The sequence below is a fragment of the Haliotis cracherodii genome, unplaced genomic scaffold (assembly GCF_022045235.1).
Source record: "Haliotis cracherodii isolate W230 unplaced genomic scaffold, xgHalCrac1.p SCAF_2, whole genome shotgun sequence".
Classification (NCBI taxonomy): domain Eukaryota; kingdom Metazoa; phylum Mollusca; class Gastropoda; order Lepetellida; family Haliotidae; genus Haliotis; species Haliotis cracherodii.
The window spans coordinates 55,905,275-55,927,570 of record NW_027266275.1 but is presented as its reverse complement, the minus strand read 5'-3'; the positions used below and the strand labels follow the sequence as shown (position 1 = coordinate 55,927,570).

The 22,296-nt window shown below is 45.7% G+C and overlaps 1 protein-coding gene across 1 annotated transcript in view; it reads left to right on the top strand.

Annotated features, from left to right (window-relative positions):
• LOC139468268 (probable ATP-dependent RNA helicase DDX46) overlaps positions 1 to 22,296 on the top strand; it is a 44,040-nt gene that overhangs the window by 13,489 nt on the left and 8,255 nt on the right. The window contains exons 5-15 of the mRNA XM_071250119.1: positions 4,017 to 4,082; positions 4,606 to 4,743; positions 5,135 to 5,200; positions 5,742 to 5,838; positions 6,843 to 6,963; positions 7,379 to 7,554; positions 9,002 to 9,202; positions 12,951 to 13,033; positions 14,060 to 14,224; positions 15,284 to 15,511; positions 16,317 to 16,420. Coding sequence (XP_071106220.1) covers positions 4,017 to 4,082; positions 4,606 to 4,743; positions 5,135 to 5,200; positions 5,742 to 5,838; positions 6,843 to 6,963; positions 7,379 to 7,554; positions 9,002 to 9,202; positions 12,951 to 13,033; positions 14,060 to 14,224; positions 15,284 to 15,511; positions 16,317 to 16,420 — 1,445 coding nt within the window. The remainder of the gene's footprint in view (positions 1 to 4,016; positions 4,083 to 4,605; positions 4,744 to 5,134; positions 5,201 to 5,741; positions 5,839 to 6,842; positions 6,964 to 7,378; positions 7,555 to 9,001; positions 9,203 to 12,950; positions 13,034 to 14,059; positions 14,225 to 15,283; positions 15,512 to 16,316; positions 16,421 to 22,296) is intronic.

Sequence of the window (22,296 nt, the reverse complement as noted above, 5' to 3'; positions counted from 1 at the left end):
CGATATAAGAACAGGAGTACTTATACGCCGCTTCAGGGATGAAAACGATCTCATTACTTCGTGCAATGGCCATATTGCCTCGACTTCCTACTACCCGGTTACGTCGATGCCCCGGCGGTCGATTGTGAAGCTGGGTTACTTCGTCTACTTGAGGTTGGCTCGCAGGCGATCACACCTTTTTCCGAATCGTACCGACGGTACGCAATCGCAGACCCCTGTTGCTGACTACCACCCCTGCCACCTTGTCAGTGGCTAGTGGCCCACACCAGCCCACATTGTGACCACCTGTGATCCAGAGATCAACACCATTGGCACAGCAACAGCCTCGAGATAAAGGCTTATCCAGGACGTCGCTTGCTGACAGTGCTTTCTCGGTCACGCCCTGTTGATCGTGTCCACTGACGACGTCACCGTAGTGTGGTGTTTGCGGACCCAGAGTACTCGCCCCTCTCCCGGCGCTACAAACTCGACCGGCGCCCCCGAGAATCACCATCTTCGGCGTTCCAGGCGCCTCAAGCTCTCCGACGCCTCACGCTCTCCGGCGCCTCGGGCCAGAATATGTCAAACGGTCGACACCCCAACCCTCGATCTGTTTGCCTCATATCTGAATGTGGCCAGCTGTCGTCTTCCATTCCACCTGTGCCGGATACGACCGCTGTGGCAGTCGAAGCCTTCCATCGTTCCTGAGAAGGATTACGCGTGTACGCTTTTCCGACTCCGGTTCTCCCTCCCATGGTTCTTCAGAGATCCAGGCCACTCGACCCCTGCCATTGACTTTGGTCTCGCCTTATTGGTCAGCCAGAAGTTGGGTTATCGACCTCCGAAACATACCCAGAGACAACCCCTGGAACTTCCGGTGTGGTCCAACCTTCTGCTCCATCCACACGGTCTGTTGCCACACCCTCATACCCGCATGTTATCGTCTGCACGCCTGACACACCTGCAGAAAGCCAAGGGCTATTCGGCTTGAGCGACCAAGGCTATTGCTTCAGCCCACCGTCCATCTACAGGGGGACTGTATGCTGATAAATGATGATTGTTCCAGGCATTTTGTTCTGACAAACACCAGGATCCGATGACAGCGTCACCGCAGATCCTGGATCAGTTCCTCCTGTACTTGCGTAGCACCCGTCGGTTGAAGGGCTTACCACCCCCACACACCTGGTCGCCATCTACTCCGTTCTGGCCATCCCGGACGATCGGAGAAAGACGAAAATTCCCGACCTACGGGCCTGGCTGCGCTCGTTCAGTCTTGAAGACCTGAAGGCCAAGTTCGGACCGCCTGCGTTGGATCTGAATGTGGTCTTCAACGCCCTTCGAACCACTCCCCTCGTCTTCCTTCTACGACCTTAAGTAGAAGACGGGTGTTTCTACTGGTTTTGACTACTGCCGCTCGAGTCCATGTACAGCACGCCCTCGACGTCTCCCGTGCCCGGTTCGAATGCGGTACCCAGGGCGCCGTTCATCATGGACCGTACTGGGACGTCAGCGTAAAGACTCAACTCCCAGGACAGCCTGATAGATCATTCCTTGTCCCCTCCCCCCTCGTCCAGTGTGGGTGCCGAGGATGAGGATGAGCGTCATTATGCCCAGTAAGGGCACTGAAGGTTATTCTACGATCTAAAGACTGCCGCAAGTCTAGGAAACACCTTTTTCTGCCGGTCTCCCCTTCGTCGCAGTCGTTGGTCAGCCGGAATACTTTTCCCTGTGGCTCCGGACGGTCATCCTTAAAGCTTATGAGCCGCCGGATTGGACCCTCCCCCCAAAGGCTATCACCTGAAATAAAATGAGATCAGGGCGATCGTATTTACACTGGTTCTTCACGGTATACTGTTCCATCCAGTCGTTCAGGGAAGCCTGTTCGTGGCGATCGGACACCGCCTTCACCAACCACTACTTCCGTGATGTAGCCTTGAAAGTTGTCGCCGGCGTTCACAGTTTTGGTCCCTGGTTGTAGCCCAACAGGTCATCTATCTCCGACGCCACTGATTCTCCGATACCCTGAGCGGGGCCCGTCGACCTCTCTGGTGTTTATCACCCCAGACGAGACGGATCTCTTGCGTTCCGCATTCGCTCTTAGGTCAGTTTTAGTTTTGGGTTACCCGACTCATTCTATTGCTGTCACCTATCCGGGTTTTACTTTTTGCATCAACTCTCGTTTCCTGACGACAGGAATGGTAGTAGATGTGGACACCGGCGCCGACGCCAACGCCGCTGCTTCTCTGATACCTGAGCGGTGCCCGTCGACCTCACCGGTGTTCCTTGCCTCCAGCCTAGAGGGCTATCCTGCGTTTCGCATTCGCTCTTGGGATTGGTCGTAGATTTTGCCGCCGACGCCGCTGATTCTTCGATTCCCCGAGCGGGGCCCGTCGAACTCTCTGGTGTTTATCGCCTCAGATTAGAGGGCTCTACTGCGTTTCGCTTTCGCTCTTCGGTAAGTTATATATTTTGGCAACACGCCTCATTGTATTTCGGTTACCTATTCGGGCGTTTCGTTTTTGCATCGACTCTTGTTTCCTGAAGACAGGAATGGTCGTAGATGTTCCGGTCATCACTTGTATGCGGTGCGGATTCATCGGACCTTGACATATGGTTCACATCTGCAGGTATGCCCACCGGCCATGCCGTCTGATAAAGATGCAATACGGAGTAATGCAGGATAAGTTAAAAAATTTAGTAAAATCTAAATATTTTTTACATTTGTATACTTATCCTGCATTACGAAGTCTAAGTGCCCTCCCTTTCGCTACGCTACCTCCCCACGAAGTTTCAGATGTTATGTTTAAAGCAGTTATGTGTTTTTGTGTGACGTCATGACTTCCGGGTCACGTGCCGACTGTGAGAGGGCGCTGCCTCCTGAGCTGGTTGGGACAACTTTCTTCAGCAGCTGGATCTCACACAGTTCGTCACTCTGTCAAAGACAGCAGTAAATGCAATACGGAGTAATGCAGGATAAGTATACAAATGTAAAAAATATTTAGATTTTACTAATTCACTGGTACAGTTCTGCTCTATTTTCTACAGAGATTAGTTTACAAATATACTACATACTGTGTAAGAAATATGAAAATAGGCTTTCTTCACTTCCAATAACTATATGAAACGAAGTGTGAATTAATTGTTTAATCAGTAAATGTTTGCACGTTGAAGCAGGCAGCCATCCATTCCTGGTCTAGTCTTTCCTTTTTTAAATTACACATGGCAAACCCCCTGAAATAACCATTCCCTTACACTTCTTAAGAAAAAATGTAAGGTATCTACCATTTAAAAATGTGACTGTTTAATATGTAAACTATAAAGTTTATATATTAATTCTATGTAAGAGTATGTATGTTTACTTGTTGGATGTTTGGGAAATGTGTTGGTCAACATGGTCAAAATGAGTAAAATGTAAACATGGTAAAGATTGACATTCAGGCTTTTTATAAAACATGCTGTATCATTGTAAGTTTCTCAGGCATGGCTACCTTGACAGGAATGGAACTTTATGTTTACACCTTTCTTCACAAATTCTACCACAGCTGGCATGTGTGTTCAAAGGTTAAGGACATTTCTTTGAGGATATTGTGAAACAATATTACATCATTCATAGCCAGTTACTGCGTCTCTATTAATTGTACTGAGACTTCAGTAATTGTGGGATGTTCAGAAAGATTGTTTTGTTTGTTTGTTGTTTAACACCGCACTCAGCAATAATCCTGCTACATGACGTCGGTCTGTAAATAATCGAGTCTGGACCAGACAATTCAGTGATTGACATCATGAGCCTCAATCTACACATTTGGGATACAATGACATGCTTCAACAAAGCCAGCTAGCTTGACCACTCTGATGCTGTGAATCACATCTTATGGCAAGCATGGAAAATGTCTTGGCAAAGGTCAAGGTCTGGCAGTAATGTTTTCAGACTGGAAGAACATGTTATGTTAAAATATTGGAAGCTTTTACAAACACATATGGTTAACATGGTTAATATTTTAAGTAACCCCCAAAATAAACTCCTGTTTTTGTTTCAGTCCGTGACGGATGAGGTCAAGTGTGCCCGTGACAAAGACAAGACACATGACAAGAGTGACAACCAGGTGAGGTCATACAGCAGTTGGAATGTACACATGTCCAAGCATAGGGAGACTTCCAGCTGAAGAATGAATGGTACCTACATAGGGGAGAATGCTCAGCTAGTCAGGATATGTATTACCCAAAAAGCTGGTGTGACTGGTCACTGCATAGGGGAGGAAGTGCTGATAGTTTATGGGGATCTTTATTACTCGATGGCATTGCTAATGTTAACAGTATAGGGGAGGTAAGTCTGAAGGCTGATTTGGATCTGTATTATTCAGAAAGTTGCTAATTTTAACTGCATAGGGGAGGTAACACTGAAGGCCAATTGGAATTTGTATTATTCAGAAAGGGGTTAATGGTAACAACCTAGGGAAGGTAACTCTGAAGGCCAATTGGAATCTGTATTATTCAGAAAGGGGTTAATGGTAACAACCTAGGGTAGGTAACTCTGAAGGCCAATTGGAATCTGTATACAGAAAGGGGCTGATAGTAACAGCCTAGGGGAGGTAACTCTGAAGTCTAATTTGGATCTGTATTATTCAGAAAGGTGCTAATGGTAACAGCGCCCCAGCAGCAGCTGTGAGTGGCAAGGTGACGTTCATCACAGCGGTGGCCAAGAAGAAGGACGACACCAGCAAGGAGAAGGGGGAAGTGATGGAGAGTAACATTGATGCCATGGAGGTAATGGAAGACTTCACTGTTTTTTCTTGTGTATCATGTGCACATTTTTAAGAAAGTACTGCTGTAAAGAGTGGTGTGTAATAATTGCAGACAATGACTTTTGCAGTTTTGTTCAGTGTATTTCTGGCTTATATCTTTTTCAACAATTTATTAAAGATTTTTATACCAAGTTATACCAAGGAATTCCATCCGTTCGACCTTCCAGCCTTCCATCCATGAATCCTTCCAAAGACATTTTTGTGTGCAACCTATAACTTGAAAACTACTGCATAGGTTATTTTCAAACTTGGTGAACACTTTCTATTCCAACAGGAGGGGTGCAGTGCAAAGTTTGATTCAATATTTGGATTTTATGTTGATTTCTGATTGATGCAATATTTGATTCTTGCAGTATTCATCAGAAGAAGAAGAGGAAGATCTGGACACAACCATGTCCAACATGGCCAGGAAGAGAAAGGTAAGGCTGATCATTCTTATCCACATACTTGATCATGGTATGGTGGCCCAGTCGTCTAAGGCGCCGCAGGTTGCTGTGCAGAGTTGCATTCCTTGGACACGCCAGAAACCTATGATTGTGGGTTTGAATCCTGGTTCGCCCCAATAATGTTTCTAGGTTTGTCAGCACCATACCCGTGCTCGTAGGTTTCACCAAAGTGGTAAACGTCTAAGGCCTGCATCACTTCGGGCTTTCCTCCCACATGAAGCTGACATGCCGTGATATAACTGGAATACTGTTAAGAGCGGCGTTTAACCCAACTCACTCACCTTCTCACTCAAATGGATGCACACAGCCAAGTCCTGCTTGTTTCATCAAGACATGAATGCATTATGATTGGACATCTATTTTATCAGTGTGTCATATAAACCGGACTCAACACATGCTCAACGAAGCTTGACCGGGCTATTTATCATAATAGGATGGAGATATGATGCACTGGATAATCATCATAACAATCTGCGTGATTGCAGTATTAACCCGTTGTGTGTTCCTTTTGCAGGAGCTAACAGTTGTGGATCATGCCCGTATTTACTATCCTTCCTACAGGAAGAACTTCTACGTGGAAGTGCCAGAGATCGCCAAGCTGACCCAAGAGGGTAAGTGCATGATTCATTGAGTGGTCTCGGGTAATTATACCATCAGGAGTTAAGCCATAACATGTGTTTGTTCTATACACCGCTTTCAGCAATATTCCAGTTGTATAATTGTAAGTCCAGATACTATGAGCAGCATCCTCCTCCATCTGGGTCTGTTGGGTTATGATGAAGCACAAGGACACAAGTTGGTTTTGTTTGTTGTTTAACACTGCACGCAGCAATACTTAAGCTATATGGCAGCGGTCTGTAAATAATCGAGTCGCGACCAGACAATCCAGTCATTGACATCATGAGCATCGATCCATGCAATTGGGATACGAAGACATGCATCAACCAAGTCATCCAATCCTCTTGATGTTAATGACTGGATTGTCTAGTCCACAGTTGATTATTTACAGACCGCTGTCATATAGCTGGAATATTACTGAGTGCGGTGTTAAACAACAAACAAACAAACAAACAAGACGGTAGTCCATTTGTATAACCAGCAGCTGCTGAGGACTTATTCTAACCCAGAATCCCCATGTAAGCCAAGTGGCAGCAGTCCTAAGAGTACTTGAATGAAGTCCTTGCTCCAGAAAGCCATTGTAGCCTAGTGGTTAAAGTGTTCGCTCATCACGCCGAAGACTCGGGTTTGATTCCCGACATGGGTACAATGTGTGAAGCCCATTTCTGGTGTCCCCCGCCATGATATTGCTGGAATATTGCTAAAAGTGGCGTAAAACCAAACTCACTCACTCACTTACTTACTTGAATGAAAGCCGGAGAACTAAGTAAGATATATGTACATTCATTGGTTGTGAAAAGAACCATAGAATCAAAGTCAATCCTCCTAAGATGACATGTCTTTTTATAGTATATTTAACACCTTTTTACCCTATATTGTTGATTATACCCCTGTGGTTACAACAGAGATGACTTCGTGGAATGAGGCCCAGGAAACGTCATCCTCTTTCAGTTAGTCTTCACACAACTTGATTGTGACTGTTGTTTTAAATTGACAGAGGTTGATCAGATGCGAGAAGACATGGAGGGGATCAAGGTGAGAGGCAAGAACTGCCCCAAACCTGTCCGAAGCTGGGCTCAGTGTGGAGTCAGCAAGAAGATCATGGATGTCCTCAAGAAGTAAGTATGCTCAGATGAAGGTCAGCTTTAGGAGACCGCCTCCATGGTCTAGTGGTAGAGCGTTTATCTGCAGAGAGGAAGGTCTGGGGTTCGATCCCAAGCCGCATCATACCAAAAGGCGTTAAAAGATGGTACTTGTTGTTACCCTGTCTGGTGCTCGGCATTAAGGGGCTAAAACAAGGACTGGTGGGCTTGGAGTCCATAGATTGATGCTAATGACTTGATTATTCACAGACTGCCGTCATATAGCTGGAATATTGCTGAGTGCAGCGTTTAACAACCTGTCTGGGTTAAAGTTGAATGGTACATGCTTCCTGTGAAGATGATTTGGGGCATTAGAGAAATGTTTGGGATTTGACTGCTGCTGTTTATACACGTAATGCAAACACCATTCCAGTTCAATTTGTGTTTGCAGACATCTATATGAGAGGCCAACACCTATTCAGGCCCAGGCAATCCCAGCTGTGATGTCAGGTCGGGATCTCATAGGTATTGCCAAGACCGGCAGCGGTAAAACCCTCGCCTTCCTCCTCCCAATGTTCAGACATGTGCTGGATCAAGCAGAACTAGAAGACGAAGATGGTCCCATAGGTAAGTTGTCATGGTGATTCTAGAGCAACGATTTATCAACAGTCTTGCGGATATCTGTTGAAAGATGGTGTTTGTATAGGTTAAGTGCGATGTAGACTTTCAACAAATGCTTTACGCTTTACGTGACAATGCAAAACCAAGAATTAGGACCTGCTTCCTTCACGTCTGAATCAAATCATCCAACCTCAGCACATAGCACGTGCAGGCTTGTTCCGAAGAAGAACATCTCTCATGAACACGGGCCATAATGCACCCTAGTGATAAAAGGGCTAGATAACCATTTAGCATGTTTAGTTTCTTTCTGTAGGGGGGCGGTTGGGTAGCCTAGTGGTTAAAGCGTTCGATCGTCACACCGAAGACCCGGGTTCGATTCCCGACATGGGTACAATGTGTGAAGCCCATATCTGGTGTGCCCCGCCGTGATATTGCTGGCATATTGCTAAAAGTGGCGTAAAACCATACTCACTCACTCACTTTATGTAGGGTCAGAGTTCTAAGTCTAGACAAGCTTTTGGTTATTTGAGTTTGATTTTGATTGGGCATCAACAATTTTTGGTGGGAATTTTTTTTACCCCCCTGTTTCTTGACATTTGGGTTTTTTAGTTAAATGCTTGAAATCTGTATTCTTGGTGTGCCTTCTAAAGCCCAGATGCTGTTAAGAAAAAGACTAGTTTTCATTTCCTGACAGGAGCGACAACACAGTCACATTTCATTGTCTTTACAACCAACTATCAGCCAAGGATTTCTGTGTTTCCATTCATCTGTTGTCTTTTTGGACACACGGTTACCATGGTTACCGTCATGCTTTTTCCATGCATTAGAGTTAGTGACTGACGAGATAACTTCACTCAAATTATCAAAATTATCACAACTCACTCTGACAAACAACACTTTTCAATCAATTCATCAAGAATGCCCCCAACTAACGTATCGTGGGGATAAGAACCCTTTCCAACTCTGGAGAGCTTTAAATTTTGTTTTGATCTGTTAGGAAATGCTTTTAACGACCTCTCTGGGAAGCCATTTGTTTCCAAACATAGTATTATAAGAAAGATGTGTTGTCATTGGATGCTATTTTTAGAAGCACCAATCAGTGACTTTTTAAGATATATTAAGATATATATATATATATATATATATATACGCAATCTTTTTATCTAACAGTTGTCATGTATGCACTTGTTTAATTTATTTATTGTTTTTGTTGTGTATTTGATGTGCTGTGTATTTGATTTGTCTGCGTATATCAGTTCATTTCATGCATATTTTACTCTAATACGCAGCTCATCTAGAACTCTGCATGGTATTGGTAATATTGCATTCTTTGAGGAATTAGTTCAAGCCATGATAATATATTCATTCATAATCCTAGTTAGACATTTGACATTTGACTGATATAATTCCTGAAAACACCCTTGCTACACAGTGTTTGTTTTGTATGACACAGCTGTGGTAATGACGCCCACCCGTGAGCTGGCACTACAGATCTCATCGGAATGTAAGAAATTCTCCAGAACCATGGGACTGAGGTGCGTGTGCGTGTATGGCGGGACGGGAATATCGGAACAGATCGCGGAGTTGAAGAGAGGCTGCGAGATGATCGTTTGCACACCAGGGAGAATGATTGACATGTTGGCTGCCAATAATGGTGGGTATATTTGTAATAAGGTAGCTTTGTTTTTCAGCGCGGCATGTGCTTATGTAGGTCTGTTCTCATCCTCTGATTCTGATTGTGTGCATTTACAGTGTTTATGTATATGTATAGATTTAAAATATAAAACTGACATGTCATTGTTTACATGTCACGTCATTGTTTTAAATTTGTTTGATCATGAGCTTGATTTTCTCATAGCTGTCAGGTTAATGCGCTCCAAAGTGTAAATAATGATGCGACAGGATAGGCATGTTTTCAACCAATTTCGTTTTGTGGAATTGAAATAATTTTCGTCATTATTGGTAATATTTGTGAATCTCTTAATCCCTTAAAACAAATTGTTCGGTATACACACAATGATTCGCGGATTGATTGTGCAGCCAATCATAAATGAAATGTTTTAAGGCTTATTTAAACAAATAGGTATTTTAAGGTAGTAGGTAAATGTGTTTGGTATTTCATTGGGTATTGAGTAATTGTAGAATCTAATTGTGTCACTGTCACTTGAAACTAGGTAATAAACTACCCACTTGTCATGCACTGTGGTCAGGTTAATATGTCATTAGTAGGGCTGGGACAAGTCCAAATTTACTAGCCGGCCCAACCCTACCTGGGTACCTGCTGTAGGTGTCGAGAGTTGGGTACATAGTGTCTGATTGTCTGACGACAGCCCGGCAAAAACTATTTACATATATGTATAAAACGATCAGGTCAGGCATACACTGAAGTTTACTGAGGTTTTATCTTTATTTAAGCATATAAAATCAGAAGGAATAGGTGCATAGTAAGAAAGAAATGCGAGTATCAGTGACTTGTAGTGTTACCACATTGAGTCCTATATAGTTTTTGTCATTAAACAATATATCACATGACTAACAACGGGTCCGGTAGTACTGTGGGTACCCGGGTCCTACTCAGGACCCACCAAACCAGATTTCCCGAGTTACCCATCCCAGCCCTAATGCTTAGGCAGGTCATAGTTTCTATAAATATAAAATGTCTATGCCAGAGAATAACCCATCCTTATAATCTGCCGAACCAGATTCCCTTGGCCTTTAAGGCAAAATAACGGTGAAAGTTTTACGAAAGAATCACTGAAAATCAGCGACGACACCAGGGGTTTACGAAAAATATCAGCCATTTTGATTGGCAATGCAGTTTGCAGGGAGTCCGATTGGAGATTATGTTTTCTTAAATGTCTGCTACAGAGATGTTAATGTCTTTGATAGGCATTAGAGACACAGGATATATGGACGTCAGCTGTATTTTGTATGTACTTTTCGAGGCTACTTCTCATCATCAGGCTAGAAGTAGCCTTGAAATGTTATGCATAAAGACTACAGAAGTGGAATGTTTAGTGGCTACTCGTGTTGATTGTTGTCAGTATTATGTATGGAGATACTGGATATATGTCCTCAATGTCCTTGAGCAAACTCGAGACTAATACATCACCTTTTTGTTTCCAGGTGTCATGGTATGATCATGATGATGATTTTTATTGCTTGTCATGCCTGTAGATGAAACTTTTGTTTCTTTTGTTGGCTTCTGTACATTAAGAGATGTCGTGTCTCATTTAACATTGTTTCATGTTTCAAAGGCAGGTAAGTTTGATAGGAAAAGTTGTCATGTATAATTGTCTGAATTGCAAAGCAAAGCCATATCTAATTTTGTGTATGTGTACATGTAGACAGTGTTAGCATTGAGAAATGCTGGCTTGAAGACACCTGTTTACAGTGGCAGATTATGTCTGGAGTGTCACATCAGGCTTGAGGGGTTGTTAGCCAAGTGGTGCATGGCCATGAAGAGTTGTGTCCCTTAGCTCTGCCAGGATCTGGTGGCTGTTGGTTTTCAAATCCAAGAGTCACCTGGATAAGGTTCCTTGGTTTGTGAGCAGTATTCTCATGTTGGTGGGTCTCACCAAAGTGATAAACCTCCATGACCAACATCACTTTGGTGCTTTCGTCCCACACTTGGCTAACATGTCATGGTATGACTGAAATATTGTTTAAGGTGGCACCAGACCAAACTCACTCATCAGTTGAATATGGACCAACTCATTGCTTTGATCTGTGAATCTCTGTTCACAACGTGTTGTGCAGGCTGCAAAGATGTAGCTGCAATATCCTTATGATCAGATATTTTGCTCCGATATGATATGCGTGAAGATCTGACTAACCCAAAGCAGTCATGTTAGGTGAACTTTCAAATCAGTGTATGGACAATGGAGCAAAAGTTGGGATTAGGATTTTAAATTTTCCGGACCCCTGAGCAAAACATTCAGAGCAGATATTTGACTTTTGCATCTGGAAAATGAACATAAACAGGTAGTTCAGAATGGAATAAATATAGGCGGCTCTATTTTATGTTTAGGATATTTTGTACATTCTGTTTTTTCTGACTGCTATGGCATCAACATCCCAAATGTTGTACTGCTGAGGGCATATTCATGTTCTGTAAGTTCATTTGTTCAGAGGGGGCACGGGTGGCCCAGTCGTCTAAGGCGCCGCGATTCGCTGTGCAGAGTTGCGTCCCCTGGGTACGCCAGAAACCTATGATTGTGTGTTCGAATCCCAGTTCGCCCTAATTATGTTTCTAGGTTTGTCAGCACCATACCCGTGCTCGTGGGTTTCACTGAAGTGGTAAACGTCTGAGACCTGCATCATTTCGGGCTTTTCTCCCACATTAAGCTGACACCCCGCGATATAACTGGAATACTGTTAAAAGCGGCGATAAGCCCAACTCGCTCGCTCATTTGTTCAGATCAAACTTTTATTGAGACTGGGTTGTCCAAGTTCACACAGTTTTCACCTGACTTGATCTCCTATTCAGGGTTTCACAGATCTGGACACAGAGAGCACGAGATCTGACTGTAATGATATTGAATGTAGCTGTAATACTGCTGATTGTGGCTTAAACAACTCACTCACCCACTCACTCACCCACTCACTCCCAGGTAGCTGTGTTAGGATGTAGGTAGGGCCTGTGTTCCGCACATACGGTGTAATCAATTTTATTCTCTTCACTCAGGCTGCATAGCTTTGCCATACAAGACTTATATTTTAAAGGTCACATGATATCGGCGAGAGGAGAGGATCGTCAGCATCGTCAGTTGCCATGGTAACACATCACCAGGGTTGATGATTATATTGTTCATGATATTGTTGAAATCACATTGAACTGTTTCATTCCTGAAACTGATGAGAGTTATGTCTCTTGCATTTGTTTCGCAATTCAGGTATGGAAAAGGAAACTGATCAGACAAAGTAAAACTTGTTTTATAAAAAAATCAAATTTAAATATATTCTTTTTGCAAGATGATAATAAATATATGTTTGCTGTCTGTGACTTTCGCCACAAGTTCAAAGCCTGAGTCAAGTAACATTCTGATCGGTCTAGTTATCTGAGATAGTAATAGTCTACTAATAACATCAAACAGAAAATGATGTTTATGGCCAGGTTGAGGCGAGTAGACTCAAAGGTTTTGGCACAGACTGCCTTTGGAATATTTTGGTATATATTTTGTGAAATTAGATCCAAGATACTCATGTACATCTTTCATTACTCTGTCTGAATAGGAGCCTGGTTGTTTCCGTGTTATTATGACTTTCATACATTTAGTGTTAAACGAGTGGACATGTAAAGTTTGTAATTAGAAAACATACAATGCTTTGTGATGCATTTTGTTATTGTTACTGAAAGGCTTAAAATGGATTGTGATTGTTTCCTGGCTTGTGTTTTCCAGGCCGTGTGACCAACCTGCGCCGGTGTACGTATGTAGTTCTAGATGAGGCAGACAGGATGTTCGACATGGGATTTGAACCTCAGGTGAGATGCAGTCAAACTATCACATGTTTCAATATATCGAGCCATTATTAAAATATCTCTCCACCAAGTTGTATGATTCTGTTTGTTGTTTAATGCTGCACTTAGCATTACTCTAACTATATGACAGCGTTCTGTAAAGAATCCAGTCTAGACCAAACAATCCAGTGATTGACATCATGAGCATGATGAGCATTAATCTATGCTGTTGGGATACGATGACATGCATTAACCTAAGTCAGCAAGCCTGACCACCCAATTCCATATGTCACCTCTTATGAACCACCTCTGTGGTCTGGGGTTTGATCCCGGCCATGTCATACCAAAACATGTTAAAAGATGGTACTTGTTGTTACCCTGTCTGGCGCTCGGCATTAAGGGGCTTAAACAAGAACTGGTCGGCTTGGAGTCAGAATACTGTGTCTAAGTGGGGTATTCATGTTAAACTGCAGCATGGTATCTCAGTGTGCTAGCACTATAAACTGGCATCAGTTCGGACTAGTACTCACACACACACACACACACTCACACACTCACACACTCACACTCACACTCACACTCACACTCACACTCTCACTCACTCACTCACTCACAAGCATCGGTTGCCGAATACCTATTCAGTATTCTAACCCAGATCTTCATAGGTATCCCGTCATAGAGTAGGTAGGTAGGGACATTTTGTTTTTATCCACTCCATTAAATGGATGGACAAACAGACATACTGATTGCTTTATGCTCCAACATTTTATGCAAGGCCTCTGTACATAAAACGAGAAACTTGACTGTTGTGAATTTTCTTTTTCCTTTTTGGAGTTTGTTTCCATGGTCAAAAGGTTTGCCAGAAATAAAGGCAATTTTGTGGCCACACCCTGTGGGTATAGTAGGGTGTAATAGGTCGCCAGTCAGTATCTCACTCGTGTTTTTAATAGACAACTTATATTTAAAATTAGATGCCACAGTTACAAATGTAATCATGGTCAGTCGTCACCTAACTGGCTTGTGTTAATGACTGTTCACATTTCCTTCAAGGTGATGAGAATAATGGATAACATTCGACCTGATCGTCAGACCGTGATGTTTTCTGCCACCTTCCCAAGACAGATGGAGGCCTTGGCAAGAAGGATTCTAAACAAGCCATTAGAAATTCAGGTCGGAGGTCGGAGTGTTGTGTGCAAAGAAGTTGAACAACATGTAGTAAGTGTTAAGATTCAGAAAAATTGGTTTCTTTAGTTTTCTTTCCATTTTAGCTTTAGTTGTCCATTGACTTCCATCCATAAACATTTTATATTGCCAATATGGCTTGATGGATTCAGCAGAAGTTGTGTCTGGCTGTTTGTTTCTATTGTCCAGGAGCATGTGAGAAAAGAATAGGCTTTTTGTTGTGCTTCAGATTATCCTGGAGGATGACAAGAAGTAATCACCTGTTTGTTGTGCTTCAGATTATCCTGGAGGATGACAAGAAGTTATCACCTATTTGTTGTGCTTCAGATTATCCTGGAGGATGACAAGAAGTAATCACCTGTTTGTTGTGCTTCAGATTATCCTGGAGGATGACAAGAAGTAATCACCTGTTTGTTGTGCTTCAGATTATCCTGGAGGATGACAAGAAGTTATCACCTGTTTGTTGTGCTTCAGATTATCCTGGAGGATGACAAGAAGTAATCATCTGTTTGTTGTGCTTCAGATTATCCTGGAGGATGACAAGAAGTAATTGTTTGTTGTGCTTCAGATTACCCTGGAGGATGACAAGAAGTTATCACCTATTTGTTGTGCTTCAGATTATCCTGGAGGATGACAAGAAGTAATCACCTGTTTGTTGTGCTTCAGATTATCCTGGAGGATGACAAGAAGTTATCACCTGTTTGTTGTGCTTCAGATTATCCTGGAGGATGACAAGAAGTAATCATCTGTTTGTTGTGCTTCAGATTATCCTGGAGGATGACAAGAAGTATTTGTTTGTTGTGCTTCAGATTACCCTGGAGGATGACAAGAAGTTATCACCTATTTGTTGTGCTTCAGATTATCCTGGAGGATGACAGAAGTAATCACCTGTTTGTTGTGCTTCAGATTATCCTGGAGGATGACGAAGTAATCACCTGTTTGTTGTGCTTCAGATTATCCTGGAGGATGACGAAGTAATCATCTGTTTGTTGTGCTTCAGATTATCCTGGAGGATGACAAGAAGTAATTGTTTGTTGTGCTTCAGATTACCCTAGAGGATGACGAAGTAATCATCTGTTTGTTGTGCTTCAGATTATCCTGGAGGATGACAAGAAGTTCTTAAAGCTGCTGGAGTTACTGGGCATCTATCAGGAACACGGCAGTGTCCTGGTGTTTGTGGACAAGCAGGAGAACGCAGATGAGCTGATGAAGGAGTTGATGCGGCACTCCTACCCCTGTCTGTCTCTACACGGTGGCATCGATCAGTACGATAGGGACAGCACTATCCTGGACTTCAAAAATGGGAACATCAAGCTTCTGGTAATAGGATGCTCTTTTGGGATTTTTCTTTCGTAATGTGTTGAATGTATTTGTTCTGATGATTTGCCCCTAAATGTCTTAACCTTTTGGCTCCATTGATTTTACTGGAGCACTTCCATTTTCTGCTTTTTAGCTCACCTGATTGAAGGTACTTGTTTCCTGTAGTGACTGTTTATGTGGAGTGTTTTCACATCAACATGATCAAGGGGATTTAATGGTATTTAAAGCATTAAGAATACATTTTCCATAGGGGTGTGAACATTTGATATTTGCATATATGCCTTTTAACGATTCTCAATGCTGATTGAGCTATTGGAGTTATGTGTCACATCACTTTGATGAATTTTTTAGAACAATATGACTTCATTTATTGCTCATGACATCACAAAATGACTAAATTATGTCTCAGTTCTGGACCAGTCTGTAGAACTCGCTATGAGATTCATTCTTATGGAGTTCAAAAGACTTTTGAAATTTATTGTATTAACAGTTGGTAATTCAGCCAAGAACTCTTGTCTTAGGGAGTAAGGTAATGTTTTGAAACAGGTGATGTTTTATTATCAATTTTGGAGACCTCTCAGTTCTTGAGATGCCTTATATGTAGAAAGTCTGTACCAGCAGTCAGAAGAAGGTATGAGAGAGGAGAACAGTAGTCATTATAAAATAGGAGTGTTTCAGCAGTATTGTTCTTGTTGGCACATCTACACATCACAACTGAGCCATGACACATTTCTGCATGCATCCATGTCTTTCCCTGCATTCTTTGTGTCAATGATGTATGTTCTTTGTGTTCTACTTGTGTCAGGTTGCAACGTCCGTGGCGGCACGAGGCCTGGATGTCAAGCAGCTGATACTGGTCATCAACTATGACGTTCCAAACCACTACGAGGACTACGTGCACAGATGCGGGTAAGTTGTTCTTTGTGTGAACTCAGCAGGGATGTATTCAGTAGGAGCCATTATCATTACTGTTGTAAGATCTGACCTTTGGGGTTTATAGGTAGCTAATAATCTTAGCTCGTTGTAAGACTTGGTCAGTATGTTTGTACCGATGTTATGATGTTTGTGATGTAAGTTGGCATCATGTTCCCTGTGAAGATCCAGGGAAGAGGCAACGTACGGGATCGGGTGGTCAGACTTGCCAACCTGGCTGCTGCATGTCATTGTATCCCAATTGGATAGATCAATGCTCATGATGTCATTGACTGGATTGTCTGGTCCAGACTTGATAAGATGCAGACCACCATCATATATCTGGCATTTTGCTGAATGTAGCGTTAAATGAACAAACAAACAACAGACAAACACATCATGTAGGGGCATGAGTGGCTCAGTTGTCAAAGGTGCTTTTGACCCACACAGACCCTCACCCACCCACCTACCCACACAGACCCTCACCCGACCAGGCACCCACCCACACAGTCACTTGCTCATACAGGCACTCACCCACCCACCCACCCAGCCACACAGACCCTCATCCGACCAGGCACCCACCCACACAGTCACTCACCCACACAGGCAATCACCCACACAGGCACTCACTCACACAGTCACTCACCCACACAGACACTCACTCACCTACACACTCACTCACCTACACACTCACTCACCCACACAGTCACCAACCCACACAGTCACTCACCCACACACTCACTCACCCACACTGTCACTCACCCACACAGTCACTCGACCACACAGATACTCACCCACACAGGCACTCATCCACACAGGCACTCACCCACACACACACTCACTCACCCACACAGTCACTCACCCACTCACTCACCGACCCACACAGTCACTCACCCACACAGTCAGCAACCCACACACTCACTCACCGACCCACAGTCACTCACCCACACAGTCAGCAACCCACACAGTCACTCACCCACACACTCACTCACTCACTCACCCACACAGTCACTCACCCACACAGGCACTCATGCATCCACAGTCACTAACCCACACAGTCACACACCCACACAGTCACTCACCCACACAGTCACTCACCCACACAGTCACTCACCCACACAGTCACTCACTCACACAGTCACTCACCCACACAGTCACTCACCCACACAGGCACTCACCCACACAGACACTCACTCACCTACACACTTACTCACCCAGACAGTCACCAACCCACACAGTCACTCACCCACAAAGGCACTCACGCATCCACAGTCACTCACCCACACACTCACTCACCCACACACTCACCCACACAGTCACTCACCCACACAGTCACTCACCCACACAGTCACTCACCCACACAGTCACTCACCCACACAGGCACTCACCCACACAGTCACTCACTCACCTACACACTCACTCACCCACACAGTCACCAACCCACACAGTCACTCACCCACACACTCACTCACCCACACTGTCACTCACCCACACAGTCACTCGACCACACAGATACTCACCCACACAGGCACTCATCCACACAGGCACTCACCCACACACTCACTAACCCACACAGTCACTCACCCACCCACATAGTCACTCACCCACACAGTCACTCACCCACTCACTCACCGACCCCCACAGTCAGCAACCCACACACTCACTCACTCACACACTCACCCACTCACTCACCCACACAGTCACCCACCCACACAGTCACTCACCCACACAGGCACTCACCCACACAGGCACTCACTCACACAGTCACTCACCCACACAGACACTCACTCACCTACACACTCACTCACCTACACACTCACTCACCCACACAGTCACCAACCCACACAGTCACTCACCCACACAGTCAGCAACCCACACACTCACTCACCGACCCACACAGTCAGCAACCCACACACTCACTCACCCACACAGTCACTCACTCACACAGTCACTCACTCACACAGTCACTCACTCACACAGTCACTCACTCACACAGTCACTCACCCACACAGTCACTCACCCACACAGTCACTCACCCACACAGTCACTCACTCACACAGTCACTCACTCACACAGGCACTCACTCACACAGTCACTCACTCACACAGTCACTCACCCACACAGTCACTCACTCACACAGTCACTCACTCACACAGGCACTCACCCACACAGACACTCACTCACCTACACACTCACTCACCCAGACAGTCACTCACTCACACAGTCACTCACTCACACAGTCACTCACCCACACACTCACTCACCCACACAGTCACTCACCCACACAGTCACTCATTCACCCACACACTCACTCACCCACACAGGCACTCACCCACACAGTCACTCACTCACCCACACAGTCACCAACCCACACAGTCACGCATCCACAGTCACTCACCCACACAGACACTCACTCACCTACACACTCACTCACCCACACAGTCACCAACCCACACACTCACCGACCCACACAGTCACTCACCCACACAGTCACTCACTCACACAGTCACTCACTCACACAGTCACTCACTCACACAGTCACTCACCCACACAGTCACTCACCCACACAGTCACTCACGCACACAGTCACTCACTCACACAGGCACTCACTCACACAGTCACTCACCCACACAGTCACACAGTCACTCACTCACACAGTCACTCACTCGCACAGGCACTCACCCACACAGACACTCACTCACGCATCCACAGTCACTCACCCACACACTCACTCACCTGAACAGTCACTCACCCACACAGTCACTCACCCACACAGTCACTCACCCACACACTCACTCACCCACACAGTCACTCACCCACACAGTCACTCACCCACACAGTCACTCACTCACCTACACACTCACTCACACAGTCACTCACCCACACAGTCACTCACCCACACAGTCACTCACTCACACAGTCACTCACCCACACAGTCACTCACTCACACAGTCACTCACCCACACAGACACTCACCCACACAGTCACTCACCCACACAGTCACTCACCCACACAGTCACTCACCCACACAGTCACTCACTCACACAGTCACTCACCCACACAGACACTCACCCACACAGTCACTCACTCACCTACACACTCACTCACCTACACACTCACTCACACAGTCACTCACTCACACAGTCACTCACCCACACAGTCACTCACCCACACAGTAACTCACCCACACAGTCACTCACTCACACAGTCACTCACTCACACAGTCACTCACCCACACAGTCACTCACTCACACAGTCACTCACCCACACAGTCACTCACTCACACAGTCACTCACACAGTCACTCACTCACACAGTCACTCACTCACACAGTCACTCACCCACACAGTCACTCACCCACACAGTCACTCACTCACACAGGCACTCACCCACACAGACACTCACTCACCTACACACTCACTCACCCAGACAGTCACTCACTCACACAGTCACTCACTCACACAGTCACTCACCCACACACTCACTCACCCACACAGTCACTCACCCACACAGTCACTCATTCACCCACACACTCACTCACCCACACAGGCACTCACCCACACAGTCACTCACTCACCCACACAGTCACCAACCCACACAGTCACGCATCCACAGTCACTCACCCACACAGACACTCACTCACCTACACACTCACTCACCCACACAGTCACCAACCCACACACTCACTGACCCACACAGTCACTCACCCACACAGTCACTCACTCACACAGTCACTCACTCACACAGTCACTCACCCACACAGTCACTCACCCACACAGTCACTCACGCACACAGTCACTCACTCACACAGGCACTCACTCACACAGTCACTCACCCACACAGTCACACAGTCACTCACTCACACAGTCACTCACTCGCACAGGCACTCACCCACACAGACACTCACTCACGCATCCACAGTCACTCACCCACACACTCACTCACCCGAACAGTCACTCACCCACACAGTCACTCACCCACACAGTCACTCACCCACACACTCACTCACCCACACAGTCACTCACCCACACAGTCACTCACCCACACAGTCACTCACTCACCTACACACTCACTCACACAGTCACTCACCCACACAGTCACTCACCCACACAGTAACTCACCCACACAGTCACTCACTCACACAGTCACTCACTCACACAGTCACTCACCCACACAGTCACTCACTCACACAGTCACTCACCCACACAGTCACTCACTCACACAGTCACTCACACAGTCACTCACCCACACAGTCACTCACTCACACAGTCACTCACCCACACAGTCACTCACCCACACAGTCACTCACTCACACAGTCACTCACTCACACAGTCACTTACCCACACAGTCACTCACCCACACAGTCACTCACTCACACAGTCACTCACTCACACAGGCACTCACTCACACAGGCACTCACCCACACCGACACTCACTCACCTACACACTCACTCACCCACACAGTAACTCACTCACACAGTCACTCACTCACACAGGCACTCACCCACACAGTCACTCACTCACGCATCCACAGTCACTCACCCACACACTCACTCACCCGAACAGTCACTCACCCACACAGTCACTCACCCACACAGTCACTCACCCACACACTCACTCACCCACACAGTCACTCACTCACACAGTCACTCACCCACACAGTCACTCACCCACACAGTCACTCACCCACACAGTCACTCATCCACACAGTCACTCACTCACACAGTCACTCACCCACACAGTCACTCACCCACACAGTCACTCACCCACACAGTCACTCACCCACACAGTCACTCACCCACACAGTTACTCACTCACCTACACACTCACTCACACAGTCACTCACCCACACAGTCACTCACCCACACAGTCACTCACCTACACACTCACTCACCCACACAGTCACTCACTCACACAGTCACTCACTCACACAGTCACTCACTCACACAGTCACTCACCCACACAGTCACTCACTCACACAGTCACTCACTCACACAGTCACTCACCCACACAGTCACTCACCCACACACTCACTCACCCACACACTCACTCACCCACACAGTCACTCACCCACACAGTCACTCACTCACCTACACACTCACCCACACAGTCACTCACCCACACAGTCACTCACCCACACAGTCACTCACCCACACAGTCACTCACTCACACAGTCACTCACCCTCACAGTCACTCACCCACACAGTCACTCACTCACACAGTCACTCACCCACACAGACACTCACCCACACAGTCACTCACTCACCTACACACTCACTCGCACAGGCACTCACCCACACAGACACTCACTCACGCATCCACAGTCACTCACCCACACAGGCACTCACCCGAACAGTCACTCACCCACACAGTCACTCACCCACACAGTCACTCACCCACACACTCACTCACCCACACAGTCACTCACCCACACAGTCACTCACCCACACAGTCACTCACTCACCTACACACTCACTCACACAGTCACTCACCCACACAGTCACTCACCCACACAGTCACTCACTCACACAGTCACTCACCCACACAGTCACTCACCCACACAGTCACTCACTCACACAGTCACTCACTCACACAGTCACTTACCCACACAGTCACTCACCCACACAGTCACTCACTCACACAGTCACTCACTCACACAGGCACTCACTCACACAGGCACTCACCCACACAGACACTCACTCACCTACACACTCACTCACCCACACAGTAACTCACTCACACAGTCACTCACTCACACAGGCACTCACCCACACAGTCACTCACTCACGCATCCACAGTCACTCACCCACACACTCACTCACCCACACAGTCACTCACCCACACACTCACTCACCCACACAGTCACTCACCCA